The sequence below is a fragment of the Zootoca vivipara genome, chromosome 11 (genome assembly GCF_965207765.1).
Source record: "Zootoca vivipara chromosome 11, rZooViv2.hap1.1, whole genome shotgun sequence".
NCBI lineage: Eukaryota > Metazoa > Chordata > Lepidosauria > Squamata > Lacertidae > Zootoca > Zootoca vivipara.
Window position 1 is genome coordinate 40,576,534 of NC_142594.1, and position 20,095 is coordinate 40,596,628.

Consider the following 20,095-nt stretch of genomic DNA (forward strand, 5'->3'; position numbering starts at 1 on the left):
GACGACTCATTCCTCGGAAGAGCAGCAGCAAGAAGCCAGAAACGTGGGCGGGAGGGAGGAAAAGAGCGGATGGGGGAGATGAGGTGCCTGGGTAGCTGAACCGCCTTAGGAAACCACTGTTTGAGGACGGGCAGCTCGGCCTTCGCCTAGGTGGGTCTCTGAAAGGGAGGCGAAGAACAGTAACAACCACAAGAGCTCGGTTTCCGTATATTGGGACGTCTCCAGAGAGCAGCTTTGCCTCACGCCTTTTACTGGGGGTGGTGGGTGGGAGTGACCCGAACAAGATCTACCCCCAGCTGCAGTCTCCCCCTTCCCCGAGAAGCTCCTTAAACAGCCGCATTATCCCACATTAAGGGTATTGCACTTTTATATCGCCAAGAAGCTCAGGGTGGGATGCGAGTTCCCTGTTCTTCCTCGCCATCTCCTCCTCACAGCAACCCTAGACGGAAGGAGCTTGTGCCTTTTTTTGCCCATCTTAGTGGACATCTGGACTTTGTTCCGAGTTCCAACATTTCCCTGCCTGCCAGCCAATTAATTAATGTAAGCTATTTGTGTCCTCCTTTTCAATTTAAACTAAACTAAAAGCCACTAATGATGTAGCGGTATATAGATAGATAGATAGGTAAATAATTTTTTAAAATAATTGTCTCTCATTTGGGTTAGGGGAGCCTCTCTCAGTGATGTAAGGAGCCAAGGTAAGAACTCAGATCCAAGATTTATTTGTTTCTAGCAATCGGAGCATAGTAAAAACAAAACAAAACAAAACAAAAAACAGCTTTCATAGTATAAAAGTATATAACATCAGTTTATATAACATCAGTGGAAGTGAACTCAGACACAAATGAAACAATATACAACACAAACTGAATATCCCTGGTAGGGACATTCTACCTTTTAAACATGTTAAAATATGAAAACGGAATCATTTTACACAAATACGAATAAAATTACGTAAAACCTAAGGGTTTGGAATTCAGCATGATATTATAATGGTTCAGTCAGTGTAAACATTTCTGCGTCCAGATGGAACAATCTTGCCCTTGCTTTGGGGTCCCTCAGGTTTCTATTATTTATTGTTCCTTATATATCTCACCTTTTTCTGAAGCTTCTTAAACAGTTTTTAACTGGGCTTTTAAAAAGGCCACTCTGTCTCTCAATTTCTGCAAATCCTTAACATAACAAGGTACAGGAGGAATCTAATAATTTATACGGGACATTCTTATACAGTGGCGCTGTTTTATAAATTAATATGCTTACGCCATTCCAAAAGCTGTTCAGCTAGGTCTCTGGACCTAGCAACCCAGCAGAAGTTAGGAAGGTGTAAGTCAGACCCGATTTTATACATTTCTTTTCCCTTAGTCAGGTTCAGCCTGGATCAGCTGGCTGTAGCCCCATTGCTGAACACAATTTGGAATAGAGGTCAATTACCCTGGCTTAAGTTAGGTCAGTTTCCTGTAGTTTGGATTGCTTTACAGAGCTAGGAAGAAGGTAGGGATGTGTGTATTTTCCTTAGTGGGTTGAAAATAAATGAATGCATTCAGCAGAGAATGGTACAAGGAGAAAGGGCTAAAAATTCTTTTCTCCTGTGTTATTTTTGTATACGTTATACAGGGTGAGTCTTTTAAAAGAGGCCCCGTGGAACTTGTGTACTCTGTATCCACCATGTCACTGTTCCTGTCACAAGCCCCTTCACTGATTAGAAACTTCCAGCCTGCTTAAATGACTTCACCATCTAGTCCTTTCTGCATGTCACTAGCCCTCAACTTGTTCACCAAACCCACATTCCTGACTGAGTAGGTCAGAAGCACACATTTCATTCTTCACTCTTATTACTTTGAGGCTGGGTGCATCCAGGAATGTTGTACTGCATAAAGTAGTAGAGCTTAGCAGAGCTGGACCACTGAGGAGACAGGGTGAAGCACCTGCCTCAGGAGGTGGAAGTGCAAGAGGTGGTGCCCTGCCTGCCTCCCCACTTCTGCCACTGCTGGAAAACTCCTCTGCCACTGGTGACAGGAACATTTCACTTTTGACATTGCTGTTCATCTCCCCCCGCCCCCCAGGCAGGGAAGATCAAGCAGCAACAGCTCCCAGAGTGCCCCAGCTCTGAGTTGTGGTGGTGCTGGAAGTGGAGGGGTTGGCGCAGTGGCATGGGAGGCAGGGAGTAGCGTATTCTGGTTTCACCTCAGTTGGCAAAATGGTATGGGCTGCCCTTGGTACTTAGTACCCTTAAGAAAATAGTGGTGTGTGCACTCCTGAAAGAACTCTCCCTATGGCCTATGCAGAGATTGTGAACTACTGTACAGTTGCTAATGTTCCCTTTTTGGGAAAGATGCATAAGAGGGTGGTGGTTCAGCTGGAGGTGCTCTTTAGATCCATGTCAATCGGTTTAGGCCTGGTTTTGGAACTGAATCAGCCTTGATCACCTTGTTGGATCACCTTTATCAGAAGATGGATGCAAAGTGTGACCCTGTACTCAGCCTCTCATTGGCTTTTGAGGCCATCAGCCATCATAATTTGCTGGACCAGCTCTGTAGTAGGGTGGTCCCTGTCTGCTTGAAGGAGGCAGTGGTGAATCCACTCTTCAAGAAACCCTCCTTAGATTCAGAAAATCTAACTAACTACTGACCAGTTGCTAATCTCCCCTTCTTGGGTAAGGTTCATGAGCATGGGTTGTGGACCAGATGCAGGCATTCTTGGAAGAAGCTGATTTTCTAGATCAATTTCAATTGGGGTTTAGGTCCAGTTTGGGCACAGAAACTGCTTTGGTTGCCCTGTATGATTACCTCCATTGGGAGAGGGATGGGAAATGTGTCCCTGTTAATTCTCCTCACCTCTGCGGCTTTCGATACCATTGACCATGGTATTCTTCTGGAGTGACTGTCCAAGTTAGGTGGATGGCACTGTTTTGCGGTGGTTCCAGTCCTACTTCGATGGACATTTTCTGAGACTTATGGTTGGGGAGTGTTTTTTAGCCCTATGGAGCCTTCAATGTTGGGTTCCTCAGTGTTCAATTTTATCCCCTATGCTGTTTAACATCTACATAACATGGCTGAGTGGGGTTATCTGGGGTGGGGGTGGGAGTATGTTGTCAGCAATATGCTGATGACACACAGCTCTGCTGCTCCTTTACATTTGCAGGTGTGGCAGTGGATGTGCTGGACCACTGTCTTGCCTTGGTAGTGGGCTGGATGAGAGCCAACAAACTGAAGCTCAATCCAGATAAAACTGAGGCACTGTTAGGGGGCAGTTCCCTAGACTGGTTGAATGGGAGGTTGTCTGCTCTTGATGGGGTTATGCTCCCTCTGAAGCAGTGGGTACACAGCTTGAGGGTACTTAGATCTATGGAGGAAGGGTGATATACTGAATGAATGAATGAATGTAAAATAATAATAATATAATAATGTCCCGCCTTTCTTCGTTCTTTCAAACGAAGGAGCAACATATTACTTACCTGGGAAACCCATCCAGATGGGCGGGGTATAAATAATAAATTATAATAATAATAATATTATAGCAGGCTGAAAAATTGCTGCTTGCCATGCTACTTTAAAGAGATTAAAAGATAGTTGCACAAAATTTTCTTCTTTAAAATGCCCCCCATCACCCCATTTTCAATATCAGATTTTCTTCTTAAATTCTTTCTGCTTCTATTCCCTTATCAGTTTAGGAACATTAGATCACCCGGAGAAGCCACTGAAACACTGAACAGAACTCTTCTGATGCAGGTACATTGAGTCAAACAGAATATCAGGGAACATACAAACATATAATTTGAGCAGAAGGGTTATGGAACAGAATTTGAGCAGTAGCCTCCTTTTGTCCATTATGAAAAAAAGATAACTAGGACAAGATTTACTCTTGTGCAGCCTCCGCCTCCAGCTTGAACAGAATAATAGAATCATAGAGTTGGAGGTAACCTCAAGGGTCATCTAGTTCAACCCCTCCAATATAGGTATCAAAGTTATTTTATCTCCAAGCATTCTATGGCCTTTTAAACATGTTTGTGGGAAAGGGGTTATTGGTTTGTTTTTTTGTTTTTGTTTTATTATATAGTTTGTGTTCTCATTTTTTATTTTTATGCTGTGAACTGTCCTATATAAAAATTTAATCAATCAAATGATTGGGGCTCCTCTGCGGCCAGCAAGGTAGGGGCCCAGCCTGAGAATTTTTCTAAGGTATTCCCTGGAGGCAGACCTGCTGCGTTCTCTCCTTGGATAGTAGGGTCTTCTGGGTAGTTGCTGTAGGGCTAGGGGTCTCTGTTTCCCTAGGTCTCTTGGCTCTGGGAGGTTTGGAGTTACCGGTATCTGGCTTTGGGTCAGGGGTTAGTGTGACAGTTCCTTCAATTTAGTACCAGTTTAATATGGACTTGCCATCTTGTTCATTTGGTTTTTTAATTGAATTCAAGTGATGATTTTACCAACGTAGTTCTGATTTTTTCTGAGTTGTCCTTCCATGCCTCCCCCAGATAAGATTTGGGTGTGTGTGTGTGTGTGTGTGTGTTATAAAACACAACTGCAATTTCAGTGTCAGATATGGATGGCTAACCCACCATTTTCAGGGCTATTGTACCATTAATTTGAAGTTTCCTTTTTATAGCTTCAACTCCTGTAATTAGTTCCTATTTGTTCACTTATGGGACCATGGCATTCATTACATGGCCTTTAATAAATCCTATTCCTGAAGGGTCTTAAAATGGCCTTTAATTTGTCCTGTTGATATGGGATTAAATTTCCTCTAAATAGGTGGGACATTTTTTTTAAAAAATTGTTATTTTATGAGTGCAATTGTAATGCCTTTTTAAAAAACAGCTTTTGATCGGGCTGCAAAGAGGAAACCATTATTTTAGCTAGCTCCTACTTTCCAGGACACAGAAACTGACTGCTTAAAGGCCCATTAAATAATGTCATGGAGTTTTGAATGGACAGAAGCAGACCCATTACAGGGCAGAAGCTGAAAATAAGTTTATGTGTGCAATAGTCCTGAATAGTCCTTATAGTGCTCACATGAAAAATGAAATATAATTTTTTTAAAAAAATATGTTATTTTGCTATTTTATTTTTTAATGATATGAACCAATATTGTTTTCTTTATTCCTAAAAAAATAACAGAAAAACAACAATGAAGCCAGCAAAAGTGAAAATTAAGGATCAACCACAAAATTCCTCATTTAATGAAAAGAGGAAAAGTAAACAGGGCTATGAACCTGGGCATATGCTTTTATTGCCTTCAGTTCCAACAGAATCTGTTGCACAGTACTCTTTAGCCCTTCCATCAACAAATAAAGATAGATCGCTAGATGAAATGGACGTGCTTAAGAATATCACTGTGCATCTAAATGAGGTAGGACAATCACTGAACTTTTTCATGTTCATTCCGTCTTGACTGTTGAATTCAGTATGCCAACATAGTTTGCACCCTAAATTCCTCTGTCCAAATGTTTCCTTTAACTAAATAATTAAAATTGCAGGAATTAATAGGAATTCCTATCTGAGTGGACAATATTAACTACCAAGGAGTTCAGAACCCTGAAAAGCTAAAACTCAATCTATTCCTTGTAATATACCAAATAATATGCAACCTGAAAACTTGGTGCTAGTGTCATGGCTAGGAAGAATAGCTATTATAAAACCTAGCATCAGTTTCTTCTTTTGAAATCACCCTATCATGGTTCTTTTCAGTGTGGAAATAAACAATTGATCCTAACCACTGCTTTTATCTACAGAAAAGAAATAATCGAATTTAAAAACTTAGTTTCTGCTGTGATTTTTTTTTTGAAATAATTTATAGTATACATGTTAATTTTTATTAATTATTATATATTTTTATTATACATATACAGTTTGCAGATACAATGTTACCTCGGTTTAAGAACAGTCCTGTTTCTGAACGATTTGGTTTATGAACTCCGCAAAACCGGAAGTAGTGTCCTGGTTTGAGAACTTTAACTCGGTCTTAGAACGGAATCCAACTGGTGGAAGGGCACCGGTGGTGGGAGGCCTCATTAGGGAAAGCACGCCTAATGTAAGAACGGTTTCAGTTTAAGAATGGACTTCCGGAACGGTTTAAGTTCGTAAACCAATCATGCTGTTTGCCAAAGTTTTTGATACCAGAATTCTGAATTGTTTTTGAAAATAGATAAATGTGTGTATCACAATTATTAGTTAATCTGTCAGTAGTTGCTAGAGCTACTGTTGTCATTTGAATTAATTTTTATTAATTTTCATTAATAACAATCCAATGGAGGCCACATTAATACAATACCAAATCATGCCAAATCACAATACAATAAAAAAGTCAGCTTTCGGCCGCAACTCCTGGCTTCCAGCACTTATCTCCTTTATTCCTTCCCAACTTTCTAATGAGCTGGTGTCTCGCCAAAATCATAATAAATCAGAATTAGAGTTCTCTTTTTAATTTTTTAATCATTTTTTAAATTTTATCAACAAAATATAACAATACACCAAGAAAATTTTTTTAAAAAAATCCAAATCTTACAGATTTAAACACCAAACTAAGAATGAAAGAAAATAGAAAAAAAGATAAAATAAAAGAAACAAAGATAAAAGACAAAGAAACAAGAAACAAGACAGACATTTCATACACTATATTCTTTGTTTCATAACCACAATTGATAAATTAAAGACTTCCACCAACTTCACAACACTTCATTTCAATCTCATTATATCTTTCTGTATTTCTTTATTATATCAATCCTAAGTTTATTTATTTATATATATGTCATTATTCCTTCCCCTTTCTATTTACGAGGTCATTCTAAACTCAGCCAGATATTTGCCTTTGAACCTTGTTTTTTAAAATATTCATTCAAACAGTCCCATTCCTTCTTCACTAGACTTTTTGATTTTTGTCTTATTATGTCCGTCAGTTTGGCTAACTCCAAATATTCACAAAGTTTGCATAGCCATTCTTCCCTGGTTGGTATTTGTTTCCCTTTCCAATACTTAGCTACCAGGATTCTTGCCGCTGATGTCGCGTATAAGAATATGTTAACTTTGTCTTTCATGATATCATCATTCAATATTCCTAATAGGAATGCCTCTGGGCTTTTACTGCAAGTAAATCTTAGTATTTTCTTTATCTCTTCGTGGATCATGCCCCAAAATTTCCCTATCTCCAGGCATGTCCACCACATACGGTAAAATGTTCCCTTTTGTTTCATATACCTTCAACACTTATTTTTGTGCGTTTTGTTCATTTTAGCCAGCCTTTCTGGTGCCAAGTACCACCTTTGATACATTTTCATACACAGTAATTCTCTCTTATTAGGTAGCATGCTGTGAAATTTATAGTTTATGTCCATAGTTTTTCCCACTCTTTGTTTTCTATTGTATGACCTAAATCTTGTTCCCATTTCTTAATGGCATTTCCCTTTTCTTCTTTTTCTGGTTGCCCATTCTGTAACAGTTTATAAATTTTTGAGATAGTTTTTTGATTATTATATAATATTTCCTTTTCCCATATTGAGACTTCTTTATCAAAACCCTTTAATTTTTTTATCCTTCTCCAACGTTACTGTTAGCTGATAGTATTCTAACCAGTTTACGCCTCTCTGTTTTAGTTCTTCAATTTTTTTCACTTTCGGGCAGTAATTTATCTCCTCCACAAGCTCCCTATATGTTAGCTAATTATCTTTCATGTTGTTTTTATGAATGGCCGACGACTCTACCAGTGATAACCACCAGGGGTTTTTAGTTGATACTATTGCTTTGTTTCTTTCCCAGACTTCAAATAGGGCTTTCCTCACGAGATGGTTAGTAAAGCCTCTATGTGGTTTTATTTTATCATGTCCTAAGTAGCCATGCCACCTGAAAACCTTGTCCCAACCCTCCAAATCCAAAACTTCAGTATCCTTAAGCAACACCCAATCTTTCAACCATATCATGCATGCAGCTTCAAAATATATTCTAAAATCTGGAACCGCAAACCCTCCCCTCCCTCTAGGCTCCGTCATCAATTTAAATCAGACTCTTGGCTTTTTTCTTTGCCATATGAAATTGGATAGGTCCCTTTGCCACCCTTCAAATCACTTTGTACCAATAATTATTGGGACTGTCTGGAATAGAAAGAGCATTTCTGGAAGAATTGACATTTTTATCATAGATATTCTCCCCTATAAGGACAAATTTAACTTACTCCATTTATCTAAGTCTCCTTTTATCTCCTTCCACTTTCTGGTATAATTATCCTTGAACAAATTAGTATTTTTGTTTGTAATCCAAATCCCCAGAACTCTTCCTGTTCCTTCCCCCCCCCATATTTTTAGTTAGTAGTTTGGATTTTTCTTTATTTAACTTGAATCTGGAATCTTCTCCATATTCCGTCATTTTCTTTAAGGCTTCCTGTATTCCTTCCTCTGGGTTTTCTGTAATATGATCACATCATCTGCGAATACTTTAACTTTATATAGTCTGTTGCCTATACTGATACCCCTTATTTTTGAGTTCTCTTTAGTAGGCAATGTCACAAATCGTCACTGTATTTCACACAGTCTATTCTTTCAAGTAGTCCGTAAAGAAAATTATAGGTTCTTGTTAAATCCCTTTTGCATTTCATATATAGTTGTAGTCCATTCAGTAAAGGCTTGCCAAATCATAGCACAGTAAATATAATGTAAAAAGAGAACAAAGGCTCCCCTTCACATATGTAGCATTCCAGTTACGACAGCGAGAGTCCTCTCCAGATCAAAACCTTGGCACTGATTCATTTAGCAAGTTATCTTTCTCTTTCATCCAGAACATGTCTGTTTCTTAAGTCCAAATTCAGATCCATCTTAAAAGAAACAGAAGTACTTCCACTCATGGTGACCACATTGGGGAGTTTCCAATACGTACAGTGCTACACACTCTGCATCCCTGCTCTCGCATTCCATCAGAGCGAGAGGCAGTTACTGGATGATCCATGAGTGAAAGCTCTCCCACCCCAACTGGCGGGGGGGGGGGGCTTCAAAGCATAATTATTCCCAGATTATCCTTAATTAACTGCACGGCTGGCATCCGCTATTGTGGGATCCGCTGTTTTCCATGGCGGGATCGCTGGAACAAGCTACTATTGTCAAACATTGGAAAGATTTTAAAAATAGACAAACTCCTTGCGTTTCTGCTTTTATGCTATGCTAATATTAGAAATATATAGCATTGCAGGTAGTCTAAGGGAGAAAGATATAGATATAGATTTGGACTTTACTAAAAATCATTATTGTCTGCCCTGTAGTTGAAGAAAATATGGAAGTCCCTATCTGCCCTTGCAAAGAAAAATATGCTTAAAATTGACTGCATATAATTCCAAACCCCACTTAACTGTATAGTCAAAGGCATATCATCACAGTGCCACAGAGACTGTCTGGAACAAGTGTCTTACCTCTGTATGGCAGGGAAGGGCTGCATGGCGCTGCATATCTGACAGATATATTATAAAACAGTAGCGGGCAACTTCCAGCCTACATGCCTATTTAGGCTGGCGAGGCCCTTTAACCTATGAGTCTCTTTTGGCCAAACCACACCACCTGCCCTGTTTAAGAAGTCATATTATGACTTTGTGTGTGGAACAGGTAAAGTTGCTGGGGCAAATGGGTTTCTAGGCACTGCCATTCAGCTGACTGGCAGTGCTTGAAAATCCCTGCTCATAGTGCTTGTGCATCTCTTTGCAAGCAGATTACTGATGCTTGCAGAGAGCTGTGTACTATCAGCTGATAACTGAATCATAGAATCACAGAATTGTAGAGTTGGAAGGTGTACCAAGGGTCATCTAGTCCAAGCCTCTGCAATACAGGAATCTCAACTTGATCATCTAGAGATGGCCATCTAGAGCCCACCACTTATTGCGGTAGTCTGTTCCACTGTCAAACAGCTCTTACTGTCAGAAAGGTCTTCCTGAGTTTAGTCAGAAACTTCTTTCTTGTGACTTGAATCCATTGGTTTGGCTCCTAGCCTCTGGAGCAGGAGAAAACAAACTTGCTCCATCCTCCATTTGACAGTCCTTTAGCTACAGTATTTGAAGATGGCTATCAATTTTTCAAAATATTTCCCCATGATCCAACTGTTTGTTGGTGTCGACAGAGAACCCCGAGGAGTGCTTTGAAGCACCCACCATCAGCTGACAGGGCTTCAAAGCACTGCATTGGGCTCCCTGGAAGCACTGACAATCAGCTTTTGGGTGATTCTTGCAGGGAGCCCTGCACAGTGCTTTGAAGCCCAGACAATCAACTGATTGGAGCTTCAAAGCACTTTGTGGGGTGCCTGATGGTACTGTGATGTCAGATGATTGAAAGGTGGGCAGTCCTGCCTATCTATCATACTTGGGCTAGGGGGATAGGAAGGTGATAATTGGTTCTGGCTGCTGGATCTAGTTCCCACCACTGTTGTAAAGTGTCAGCAAATGATGTTAGATCCCAAGAAGTATAAAGCTATTTTTCATGTTCCAAACTAACTTATGACACAATATTATCCAGCAACTATTCCACCTGCCTGAAACATAAATATTTGTACAATTTACCACTGCCTTTATCATCAGGTAAAACAGGTAACTTTTGGCCCCAGGCATCTACTATAATACAAGTAGGGAGTATGGCTAGTGAGAGATGATAAAAATCATTTGGCACTTTCTACAGATTGTACACACAATGGAAGGTGTGTATGCAAATGAAGAAATGAAAGAAGAAGAGTTAGCGGCAGTGGCAGCAGCAGCGGCAGGAGAACCTACAGTACCTGTATGTTTACTGAATAATTTCACATATTCTTTGAATAGGTTTCATGTATGCTAATTGCGTATACTATTGATATACTGTCTTACAATAGTATATAAATATAATAGTTTTTACAAATAGTTGCTGAAGGATGGATAACTGTTGACTGCCAATTATGCAGTGATACTTTTTGTCCTAAACCAAGGGTGGGAAATGACATGTCTGGGGGCAAGATGTCTTCCCTCCAAGCCTCTCTCTGCAGCCTTCACTATATTTTTCCCAGGTCATGCCCCCTTCCTTGGTCACACCCTCACTGGTCCTCTGTGTCATCGTTGGGGGTTGGCTGGAAATTGTCCTTGAACTGTGAAAATTCATCTTGCTTGTTAGGATGGTGGATAAAAAGCTATGACTGCAGGTAGAAACTTCTGAGTTCTGTGTGAGTGTAGCTTGCTGTGCAAAAGCAAGTCAAATTTGTTTACATATGGCCCCACCCACTTTAGTCACTTGTTCTGCAGACCACTGGCCTGTGAACCCTACTCCTGTTCTAAACGATGCAATGGTGTTATATATTTGAACAGCACTTTTTAATTCAGTAAGTGATGGCCATGATGGCCAGACCTGCTGCCAGCATCTACCTCTTACCCTTAATGTTGCAGGTCTGGCCATCATGACCATTGGTTAATTAATTCTGTAGCTTGGTTATCAGATTTGTGAAGAAATACTGTAAGGTTGCAGTGGTGGCAGAGAATAACTATTTATGCTGCCATATAATAGGCTCAATAATGCATTTTATTAGTTTTTCAGTGAATGCCACTTCATTCTCTCAACTTGCTTTGTTTGTTTATACCAGGGAGCTCAATTAGCTTTGCTTAGTAGGAGAATTGACATGAGAGTGATTGTCTCCCCAGCTAGAGTAATCTTTACATTCCACAAAATGACAAGGGAAATTTATGTTTTATCATGCAAATGGTAACAGGACCTGGGGACCTGGAGAATAACTTCCTTCCTGGTTTGGGAGTTTGCATTTCACTGGGACTTGCTACTAAGTAGAGGGGCATAGGATTGAAATCTAACTAATTTACTCATTCTTTTCATTTTACAGAAAATGCAAATATTTAATTTGAAGCAAAATAGCTGGTTCAATATGTCAAAAAATTAAGAACTGAAACAAAGCTAGTATGGGCTTCAGAAGTATTTTAACCAAATAAAGATTACATTTTAAAGAAATTAAAGTCAGAAAATGCTGTAGAAATGTTTTTACCCTTTGATAGAAGGAAGAACATGAAGATATGACTACTTTCCTGATATGTTGTTCACAAGTCAGTAACCAGTTAGACTGTGCACTTCGTGAAGAAAAACAAGTATGTACGATGAAATATAAACAATAAATATAAATTTATTTTGGTGTTGGATTTGCTTTCTCTCTGTACTTGGTAGGTTTTTTTTGTCTTATTCTAACACAATATTTACCCTGTCCCGTTAACAAGTACAACTGGAACTCAGCACATTTCCCAATACTATGTGTGTAATTTGACTCTTCCCTAAGCAATGTGAACACAGTGCTATTGTGGTAAACAGAAAGAGAGTCTTTCTCTTAAGGTGAACTCACTGTTGATCCTACTGGTAGTACATACCATTCACAAGCAGGAATTGGTTACATACTGGTATGTATGATGAAATCCCTGGTTGATGTCATATCCAGTGCAGATGAGACAACACATATATTTCAGCCATTAATCAGCCCTTGAGAGTGAATGGTTACCACCAGCAAAAATATTCTGTTGTGATGAAGACAAATACCCTCTTTTTCATTTAAGCATGGCTCTTATGGCAAGGACAGAATAAGCTTATTAAAATAGAGTAGCCAACTAATCTTGTAATAGGAACATTAGCTGATATGACTGAGGATGATGAATTAAAATTCATCACTTGTTATTTTGTTTTTGTCAGCTCTATTCCATCCCCTGGTCCCAGTAATCCTCAAAACCCAAGGTGGTCTCAGAGTGCCCCAGGTGGAGAACTTACACAAAAGAGTTCAATTGCCCCCCTTGATTATAGTACTGCACCCAAGTTCTTGATCTTGAAGTCATCACAGAATCAATGGTGTACCTAGGGGTTGGCTAGATTGGTCACTGCCAAGGGCACAGGCCATGAGATGTGTGTGGAAAAATCGTGGCTCTCCACTCTGGCTCAGAGTGGCTAGGAGCCCGCTGACCCACTTTTGTGCTCCCTGGACCACTCCTCTGCTGCGCTGTGTGGTCAACATCTCCTTGCCAAGGACACAGGGGGCAGGGAGGGAGGCACCGATGCAGCTCCTTGCCAAGGGGGCAAGGGAGCCTAGGTACACCTCTACACAGAATGAAATGCATGTATGAAAAGGGAAGTTATTTACTGTGCAAACCGTGTGTTATATGTACAAAGATATTTTTTTTGGTGTTAAATTGTAACAGAAACACCTAGTGATTTATTTTTCTTTCTTAGATATTAGAGTCATTGCTTCAGGTAAGAAATTCATTCATTCATTCATTAATATTTAAAAAACCTGTTGCATTTTTGAAAAAAATGTAATTTGTCAATGCCTAATTTTATTTATTTACTTTTCTTCAAGTGGTTTGAAAAGGAGGTCCATGAGATGGAAGAGGTAAACTAACATTTGGAAAGTTAGTTGATTAGTTTTGATAGGAAATATGTGGAAAATATTGTTGCAGTATAAAGCATTGTTACAGTGAAAAGCATTTCTTGTCGGGTCAGCCGGGGGGCAGGAATGATCCACAGGCATAATGCAGGAACAAATCCAGTCTCTCCCATCAGCGTTCAGCGTGCAGCGCTAGGGAGTTCCAACAGCCCTTCCCGATGATTTATTATGACTCATTTCTTGGAGACACTGAGCACATATTCAGAGTCCAGCAGAGATAAAACGCAGACGGAGGCAGGCTGAGGTTGTGTACTAAAAGCTACTTTATTAAGCGTAATGCAGAACAAAAGAAAAACATGTCTCCTCTCGCTGAGAGAAGTCTGAAGAAGAAAAAGTACAAACAGAAACAGAATACAGCAAACATCCACTCCTTTGATTCCAACAATCTTGGCTGGAATGCATAGCACAGGCATGTGACCTGCACAGTGAGAGAAATAGAAACCTAACATTTCTGTTTATGCATTGCTGCTGCTTATTTATCATTAACTTTACAACATCCATTTCAGTGGAGTTTGCTCCCACGTAAGTTTAAATAGCTTTGCTAATTTAGTGATTGCTATTTATGTTGCATGCATCTCTTGAGTGTGCTCAAGTAAAATATTAGCATTGTAAATATGTTTGCTTGTTATACATATGAAAATAATAATAATAAACAAAAATGTTCAGCTTTTACAGTCACTCCATGCAGTGCAGGGGCTTGGGATGCCTCTCCCCTATTCCATTCCTGCAACCTTTGCTATGTGGCTTAATAGTCTGCCGTAACAGCAGCTGTGCATCGTCAAAGATGAGAAGATGCAGAATAGAAGGGGAGCTGTTCAATAAGGTGTCACAGGGAGCAGAGCAAGATTTGTTTGTTGCTTTGGCCTGGGTTAGGCTTCCACTGAGAAGTTTTATAGTTGATCCACCTCTTCCTGATCTGTCATCAGGGCTTTGAGCTGGATCATTTGAGGAATGATGCATCCTCCTCACGAGTAGGGCTCAGTGAATGATGTCCTCATGAGGCCAGGCAGACCTGAGCTTCTGGTTTTGATTTTCTATAAAGAAGAGCCTCTGCTCCTGTAGTCCTGGGGTTCAACTTGATGGGTCTGAGCCCAGTCAGGGTGTAACAGTTGCTTTAACCCTTGTAGCCTCTTTGGTTGGGGTATCTTCTAAGATGGTGGTCTCAGGAGAGTTATTGTTCTCAACTGATTCAGAGGTTTTCAACCTTTTTCAGTCCATGGCTCCCTTGACCAACTACATTCTTTCTGCGGCATCCCTGTGGGGCTCAGGAGCCCAGTTATGTCACCCCTTGCCTGCAGAGCTGGCAGCCTCTAATCCTTTTTTGAACATCCTCCCTTGTGGAGTGTTCCCTTAGTCTCCTCTCCCCTCTCCTTGTGAGTCCTCTGGGCTGCTGCTGCCAACCCTGGTCTCTGAGCTGCCCCTCCCACCACCCCAAAGAGAGGTGCCTCCTCACACTGCCCCACAGGGGCCTTGGATTTGCCTGTCCATTCCCAACAGCTAGGACTGGCAGACTGGCTGGCTGGGCTCCTTCACCCGCTTGCTGGTCATGGGGTGCTGGCTGCCTCAGCTTGTAGTCAGGGCTGCTACAGTAAACAGCGCACAAGCCTTTGGGAAGCAGAGATGCGAGAGGGCATCAGAGGAGGGAGTGAAGGAAAGAGGGACAGAGGCTAGTGCTGCCTGCAGCACTACTGGCAATCATTCAAGGCACTCCAGGGTTGAAAACCACTGCTCTAACTTCATCACTACTGGGGTCAGTGCCTCTGAGGACTTACGTAGCTCAGGTCTGGTCCCCCAGTTAACAAATAACCTAAGTTAACAGAATAATATATTGTGCTAATATGTTGATATCTATATTTCAGATAGGCGAGGAAGAACTTATTCCAGATTGGCAAGTTCCGGTAGCTGATAAAAACATATCAAATAACATTAATAAATTAATGAACCGCATCCAAAAGCTTGAAGATTTGAAAGGCCGTATTCAAGAACTGCCCAAGCTTATCCAGCTTTCTGCTCCGAAACAGTAAGAGTGTTGTGAAATAGTTAGGTTTAATAGCAATAAAATATAGATTTGTTATATGGATTATAGAAAAATATTTTATTAGACCTTTCCATTTCCTGAAGCACAATCAAGACGTTTGCTTAACAATCATGAAAGACTAGAAACTATCACATTATCACCACATTATCACAATATTACCTTAAAGGTCTAACTTAACAGTATGAGGGGCTGAAGAATTCTGGAAAAACCCCCAAAGTATATGCTGTTTGGTTGGCTGATTATGAGTCTGTTTCCAGAACACTAAAGATTAAGCATGAGCTGTTTCCTATGTAATATTCTAATTATTATAGTAGATTTTATTAGTAAATATAAGAATGCATTTTGTTCACTAAATATAACCTAATTATATAAAATTAGAAATTTAATTTTTTTCAAAAACTGACCTTCAGATTGTAAAATTAGATTTAATATTTATAATATTTCATATTTTGACAAATACTTCATATTTTGACAGTGAAAAGAAAAAACCATTAGGCCCTGTGGCTCCTGCTCCAAAAGACCCAAAACATATTCTTGAAGGTAAGGATTGTGATTTAATATGGAGACAAAGGAAGCAAAATATATGTTTTGGGTGGAGTATGAGAAATAGGTTGACTGTGGAGCATGCTGGACAGGTCATAAGGGGGCTGAAGAAAGCTAGGCTAACAAGGTAGGAAATTGGGGACATGGAAAATAATATATAATGTTCCTTTTGATTTATTTGAGAAACTATGCTTTCTTTAAATAATTATTGTATTTATAATATTTTGTTTCCTTATTTTCATAATGATGTTTGTAATTTATGCATATGTAAGGGATGGAATAATTTGTCAATTTTGCTTCTTCTGGTTTTTCCACATTTCTTCAACAATTTGCATATTTCTATTTTAAAAATCAATACAATCCCCCCCCCCATGATTTCTGTATGAATTTATCGTATATATGTGTGTGTATGTATTATTTGTATTGAAAACAAAATTGAGCAAACAAAACCACTTTGCCAGACTTGGAACTACAATATTTGGTTGAGGCTTGGAGTCAATGAGACTTACTACCGGTAGGAGTAAGTTTCATAAATGGCTACTGTCATCTAGAGGAGCACTGTTAGTTGTCCCTCATGCTACAGCGGCCCAGCTGGCTTCCACTAGATATCAGCCATTTAGTGCTGTCAGGCCCATGCTCTGGAAAACACTTTGGTAGGCACCCATGATTTTGACTTGAAAACTTTTTATAATAATAACAACAACAATAATAATAAATAATAATAATAATAATAATTTATTATTTATACCCCGCCCATCTGGCCGGGTCTCCCCAGCCACTATGCTGACAGACCTTTGCAGCTGTTTAAATTGATTAGCCATTCACTTTAATGATTATTTGTATTGCCTTTAAGGCTGTTTTGTTTTGTTGACGTACACCACCCTGATACTATGATTTGGCGGTATACCCATCTTACAGCACCAATCCCATTTGAAAGACAACTGCAAAAATTGCATGTCGGCAGAGAAAAATCAGAGACAACGCTTCCCTTTCTTCTCTTTTGGTAGCAAGAAAGAAAGGCTCCTAGAAAGGTCCTGATGGCCCTTAGTTTCTCAATGTGCACCAGGGTCATTATTTCTGGTACAGTCTCTGTATGCTAAAGGGTTATAAAGGGTTCTTCCTGCTTCCTGTCGCTGGAGCACTGTCGCTGCTGCTGTCCTGGTTCGATAAATGATGTTTAAGGAGAAGGATGTATGTGAGAAACATTGTTTTCTGCTGCTCCAGAGAAGCGGACACGGAGCAATGGATTCAAACTACAAGAAAGAAGATTCCACCTAAACATTAGGAAGAACTTCCTGACAGTAAGAGCTGTTTGACAGTGGAATTTGCTGCCAAGGAGTGTGGTGGAGTCTCCTTCTTTGGAGGTCTTTAAACAGAGGCTTGACAGCCATATGTCAGGAATGCTTTGATGGTGTTTCCTGCTTGGCAGGGGGTTGGACTGGATGGCCCTTGTGGTCTCTTCCAACTCTATGATTCTATGATACTATGTTGGGGGTTAGGGAGTTGTGGAGCTGGGTAGGTGCAAGGGAGGGGGTGCAGGAGAGAGGGATGAGTGCAAGGGAGTGGGGCTGGGCCTGGAAAATAGGTGGTTATTTATTAGGTTTTTTTAAAAAATAAATAAATATTGACTTATTTTCTAAGTCAGTTTTTCATGAGCTGATGAGAAGTAGTTTGAAACTTAAAAAGGAACATTATAACTACCAATTTCTTTATTTTGTTCCCAAATTATAGCCTATTTGGTAACACTGTTTCAGAGAAAGGTCAGTTGGCATCACCATTTCATTGATTTGTTTTAGGATTTAAACTTAGCCAGCATGGATAAGAAGAAAAAGCTTTCTATTTTACAAGTTTATTTATTTCACATTTGCTAATGAATTACTGTATATACAGTACATTTGAAGAACTGCTACAATAGTTTAAACTGAATAATAAAATGTTCTGTTTCAGAACTTGCTATGAAACATGCAACTGAGGATGTAATGAATATGGTACAAGTTTTCCAAGATGATACAGGCCAACGTAAGTTCTTTAGAATTTGAAATGGCAGTGGCTGAAATCTCAGGGCATGATCTGGTCAACATTAACCACTTAAAATCCCAGTGGAGGAGTGGAGAATCAGAACCATTGGGGGTGGAAAATTAGAACGAGGGAAAGCCAGTCTGGGGCTGGAACAAATGGTGGGAAGAACCAGAATGAAAAGTGGATGGAGCCACCCCTTTTCTCTCATGTTTTGTGGCACCCCTTTTGTGAGTCTCCCTCTTTCTGTTACTTCCTTTCTCTACCCCTTTCTGCTACCTGCTTCTAGATGCCACCACTTCCTCTGCCCAGGGGTGCCAACTTGAATAAATATTGGGGAGGGGGGCAAGTTAGACCTGCTCTGCATGGTCAATCACATGACACGATGCAGGACACCATTTGAATGGTAATGCCTATTAACTGGGGGGCAGTCCCCTCAAATATTTTACTGGGGGGGTTGAAGACCCCTCGGCCCCTAGGAGTTGGCTCCTATACCTCTGCTGCTGGTGAAGGCTGCCATTTCATGCACCCCGCAGAGATCCACTGGCCCTGCTCATCCCTACATTTGCATGGTCAATACTCTTACTCACATGACAAGTAAACTGCATATTCTGCCCTGAGTAGATGTTAGATTCATCTATAAGAGATGCCTGTGATCCTCCAGTTAGCAAGAATAGTTGAATGCAGGCTAGGATAGATCCTTGGTGGAGAGAGGCAGTGATGGTGGAAGCTTGACCCTGTTTCCACCAGACCTATTTGTGAGTAATTGAACAGGAGTGGCTGATTTTATAAGCCTCCCTTTTCAATTACTAACAATATCTCCAGAGTAGGATGTGAAGAATCCTTGCCTGTATGGGTCATGGCACTGCAAGACCTAAAGTTTCTGTTGAATACTACATTTATATGTCTATGTTAGATTGCATTAAATAATAGAAAAAATCTATGTCCTGCATAATAAATATTTAAATTGTATTATTAACTGATGCTGGTCACTTTGGATACCTATTTCTGGGGCAAACTAAAGGCTATAAATTTAACTAAGTAACTAAATTTTTGTTAAATAAAATAAAATAAAAACCAAGTTGGTCTTTAAGGTGCTACTCAAGGAATTTTTTTATTTTGCTTCGACTCAGATCAACACGGCTACCTACCTGTAACTAAATTTTTGTTGTTGTTTTTCAGAAACAATGGACTCAATGAATAATCGCATCCTAGAAATAATGAAAGTATTTGAAAGACAGACAAACAAGTTACACAGGTACATAATCTATTTGATATGTTACATAGAAAAACTGTACAATATTAATACATTACAGGAGTACAGGCAATAACCAGGGTCACAAAATCTTGAGCTTTTAGCCAAGATGTGTCACAAATTCCATGTGCATATGCCACTTGTAATCCATGCCCAAGTTGGACAATATTATAGCTTGTAGAAACTTATATTTCCAGTTAATTATATTTTGGCACTTTGTAAGCAAATCATCTTCAGTTCCCAGAGAACTTTGGCTATCTGTGGATTGTTAAATAAACCTTAATATAAACACTGCCTATAATGAAATCTCACACTGTGCTAAATTTAGAGGGTGCTTATGTCCCTTATCTATATGGGGTTGTGACATTTGATATGAACAAGGTCTTTCCTGGTAGACATTACTGAAGTTTTATAAAGTACAAACTAAGAAACATATATTTCATACTTTTCAGAGTTTCAAATGAACAGGATGTGCTGGAAGGTGTGAGTATAATACTTAAAAAGCTGTATGAGTGTTCACAGCAGTCACTGGATGCAAAACACTATACAGTAGAACCTCGGTTTATGAACACCTCGGTTTATGAATTTTCGGTTTACGAACGCCGTGGACCCATCTGGAACGGATTAATTCACTTTCCATTCCTTTCAATGGGAAAGTTCGCTTCAGTTTATGAATGCTTCAGTTTATGAACAGACTTCCGGAACCAATTACACCCATGCTTTGGGTTAAGAACACTTCAGGTTGAGTACTCCGCGGACCCGTCTGGAACGGATTAATCCACTTTCCATTACTTTCAATGGGAAAGTTCGCTTCAGTTTATGAACGCTTCAGTTTAAGTACTCCGC

At 39.8% G+C, this 20,095-nt stretch overlaps 1 protein-coding gene across 1 annotated transcript in view; it reads left to right on the forward strand.

Annotated features, from left to right (window-relative positions):
• The window catches only part of CCDC7 (coiled-coil domain containing 7), a 172,071-nt gene continuing 151,976 nt past the window's right edge, over positions 1 to 20,095 (forward strand). Inside the window, exons 1-12 of the mRNA XM_088654182.1 lie at positions 1 to 150; positions 3,663 to 3,725; positions 5,109 to 5,340; positions 10,628 to 10,726; positions 11,974 to 12,063; positions 13,184 to 13,204; positions 13,311 to 13,343; positions 15,257 to 15,417; positions 15,911 to 15,975; positions 17,926 to 17,997; positions 19,177 to 19,252; positions 19,702 to 19,732. Coding sequence (XP_088510308.1) covers positions 5,119 to 5,340; positions 10,628 to 10,726; positions 11,974 to 12,063; positions 13,184 to 13,204; positions 13,311 to 13,343; positions 15,257 to 15,417; positions 15,911 to 15,975; positions 17,926 to 17,997; positions 19,177 to 19,252; positions 19,702 to 19,732 — 870 coding nt within the window. The 5' untranslated portion in view covers positions 1 to 150; positions 3,663 to 3,725; positions 5,109 to 5,118. The remainder of the gene's footprint in view (positions 151 to 3,662; positions 3,726 to 5,108; positions 5,341 to 10,627; positions 10,727 to 11,973; positions 12,064 to 13,183; positions 13,205 to 13,310; positions 13,344 to 15,256; positions 15,418 to 15,910; positions 15,976 to 17,925; positions 17,998 to 19,176; positions 19,253 to 19,701; positions 19,733 to 20,095) is intronic.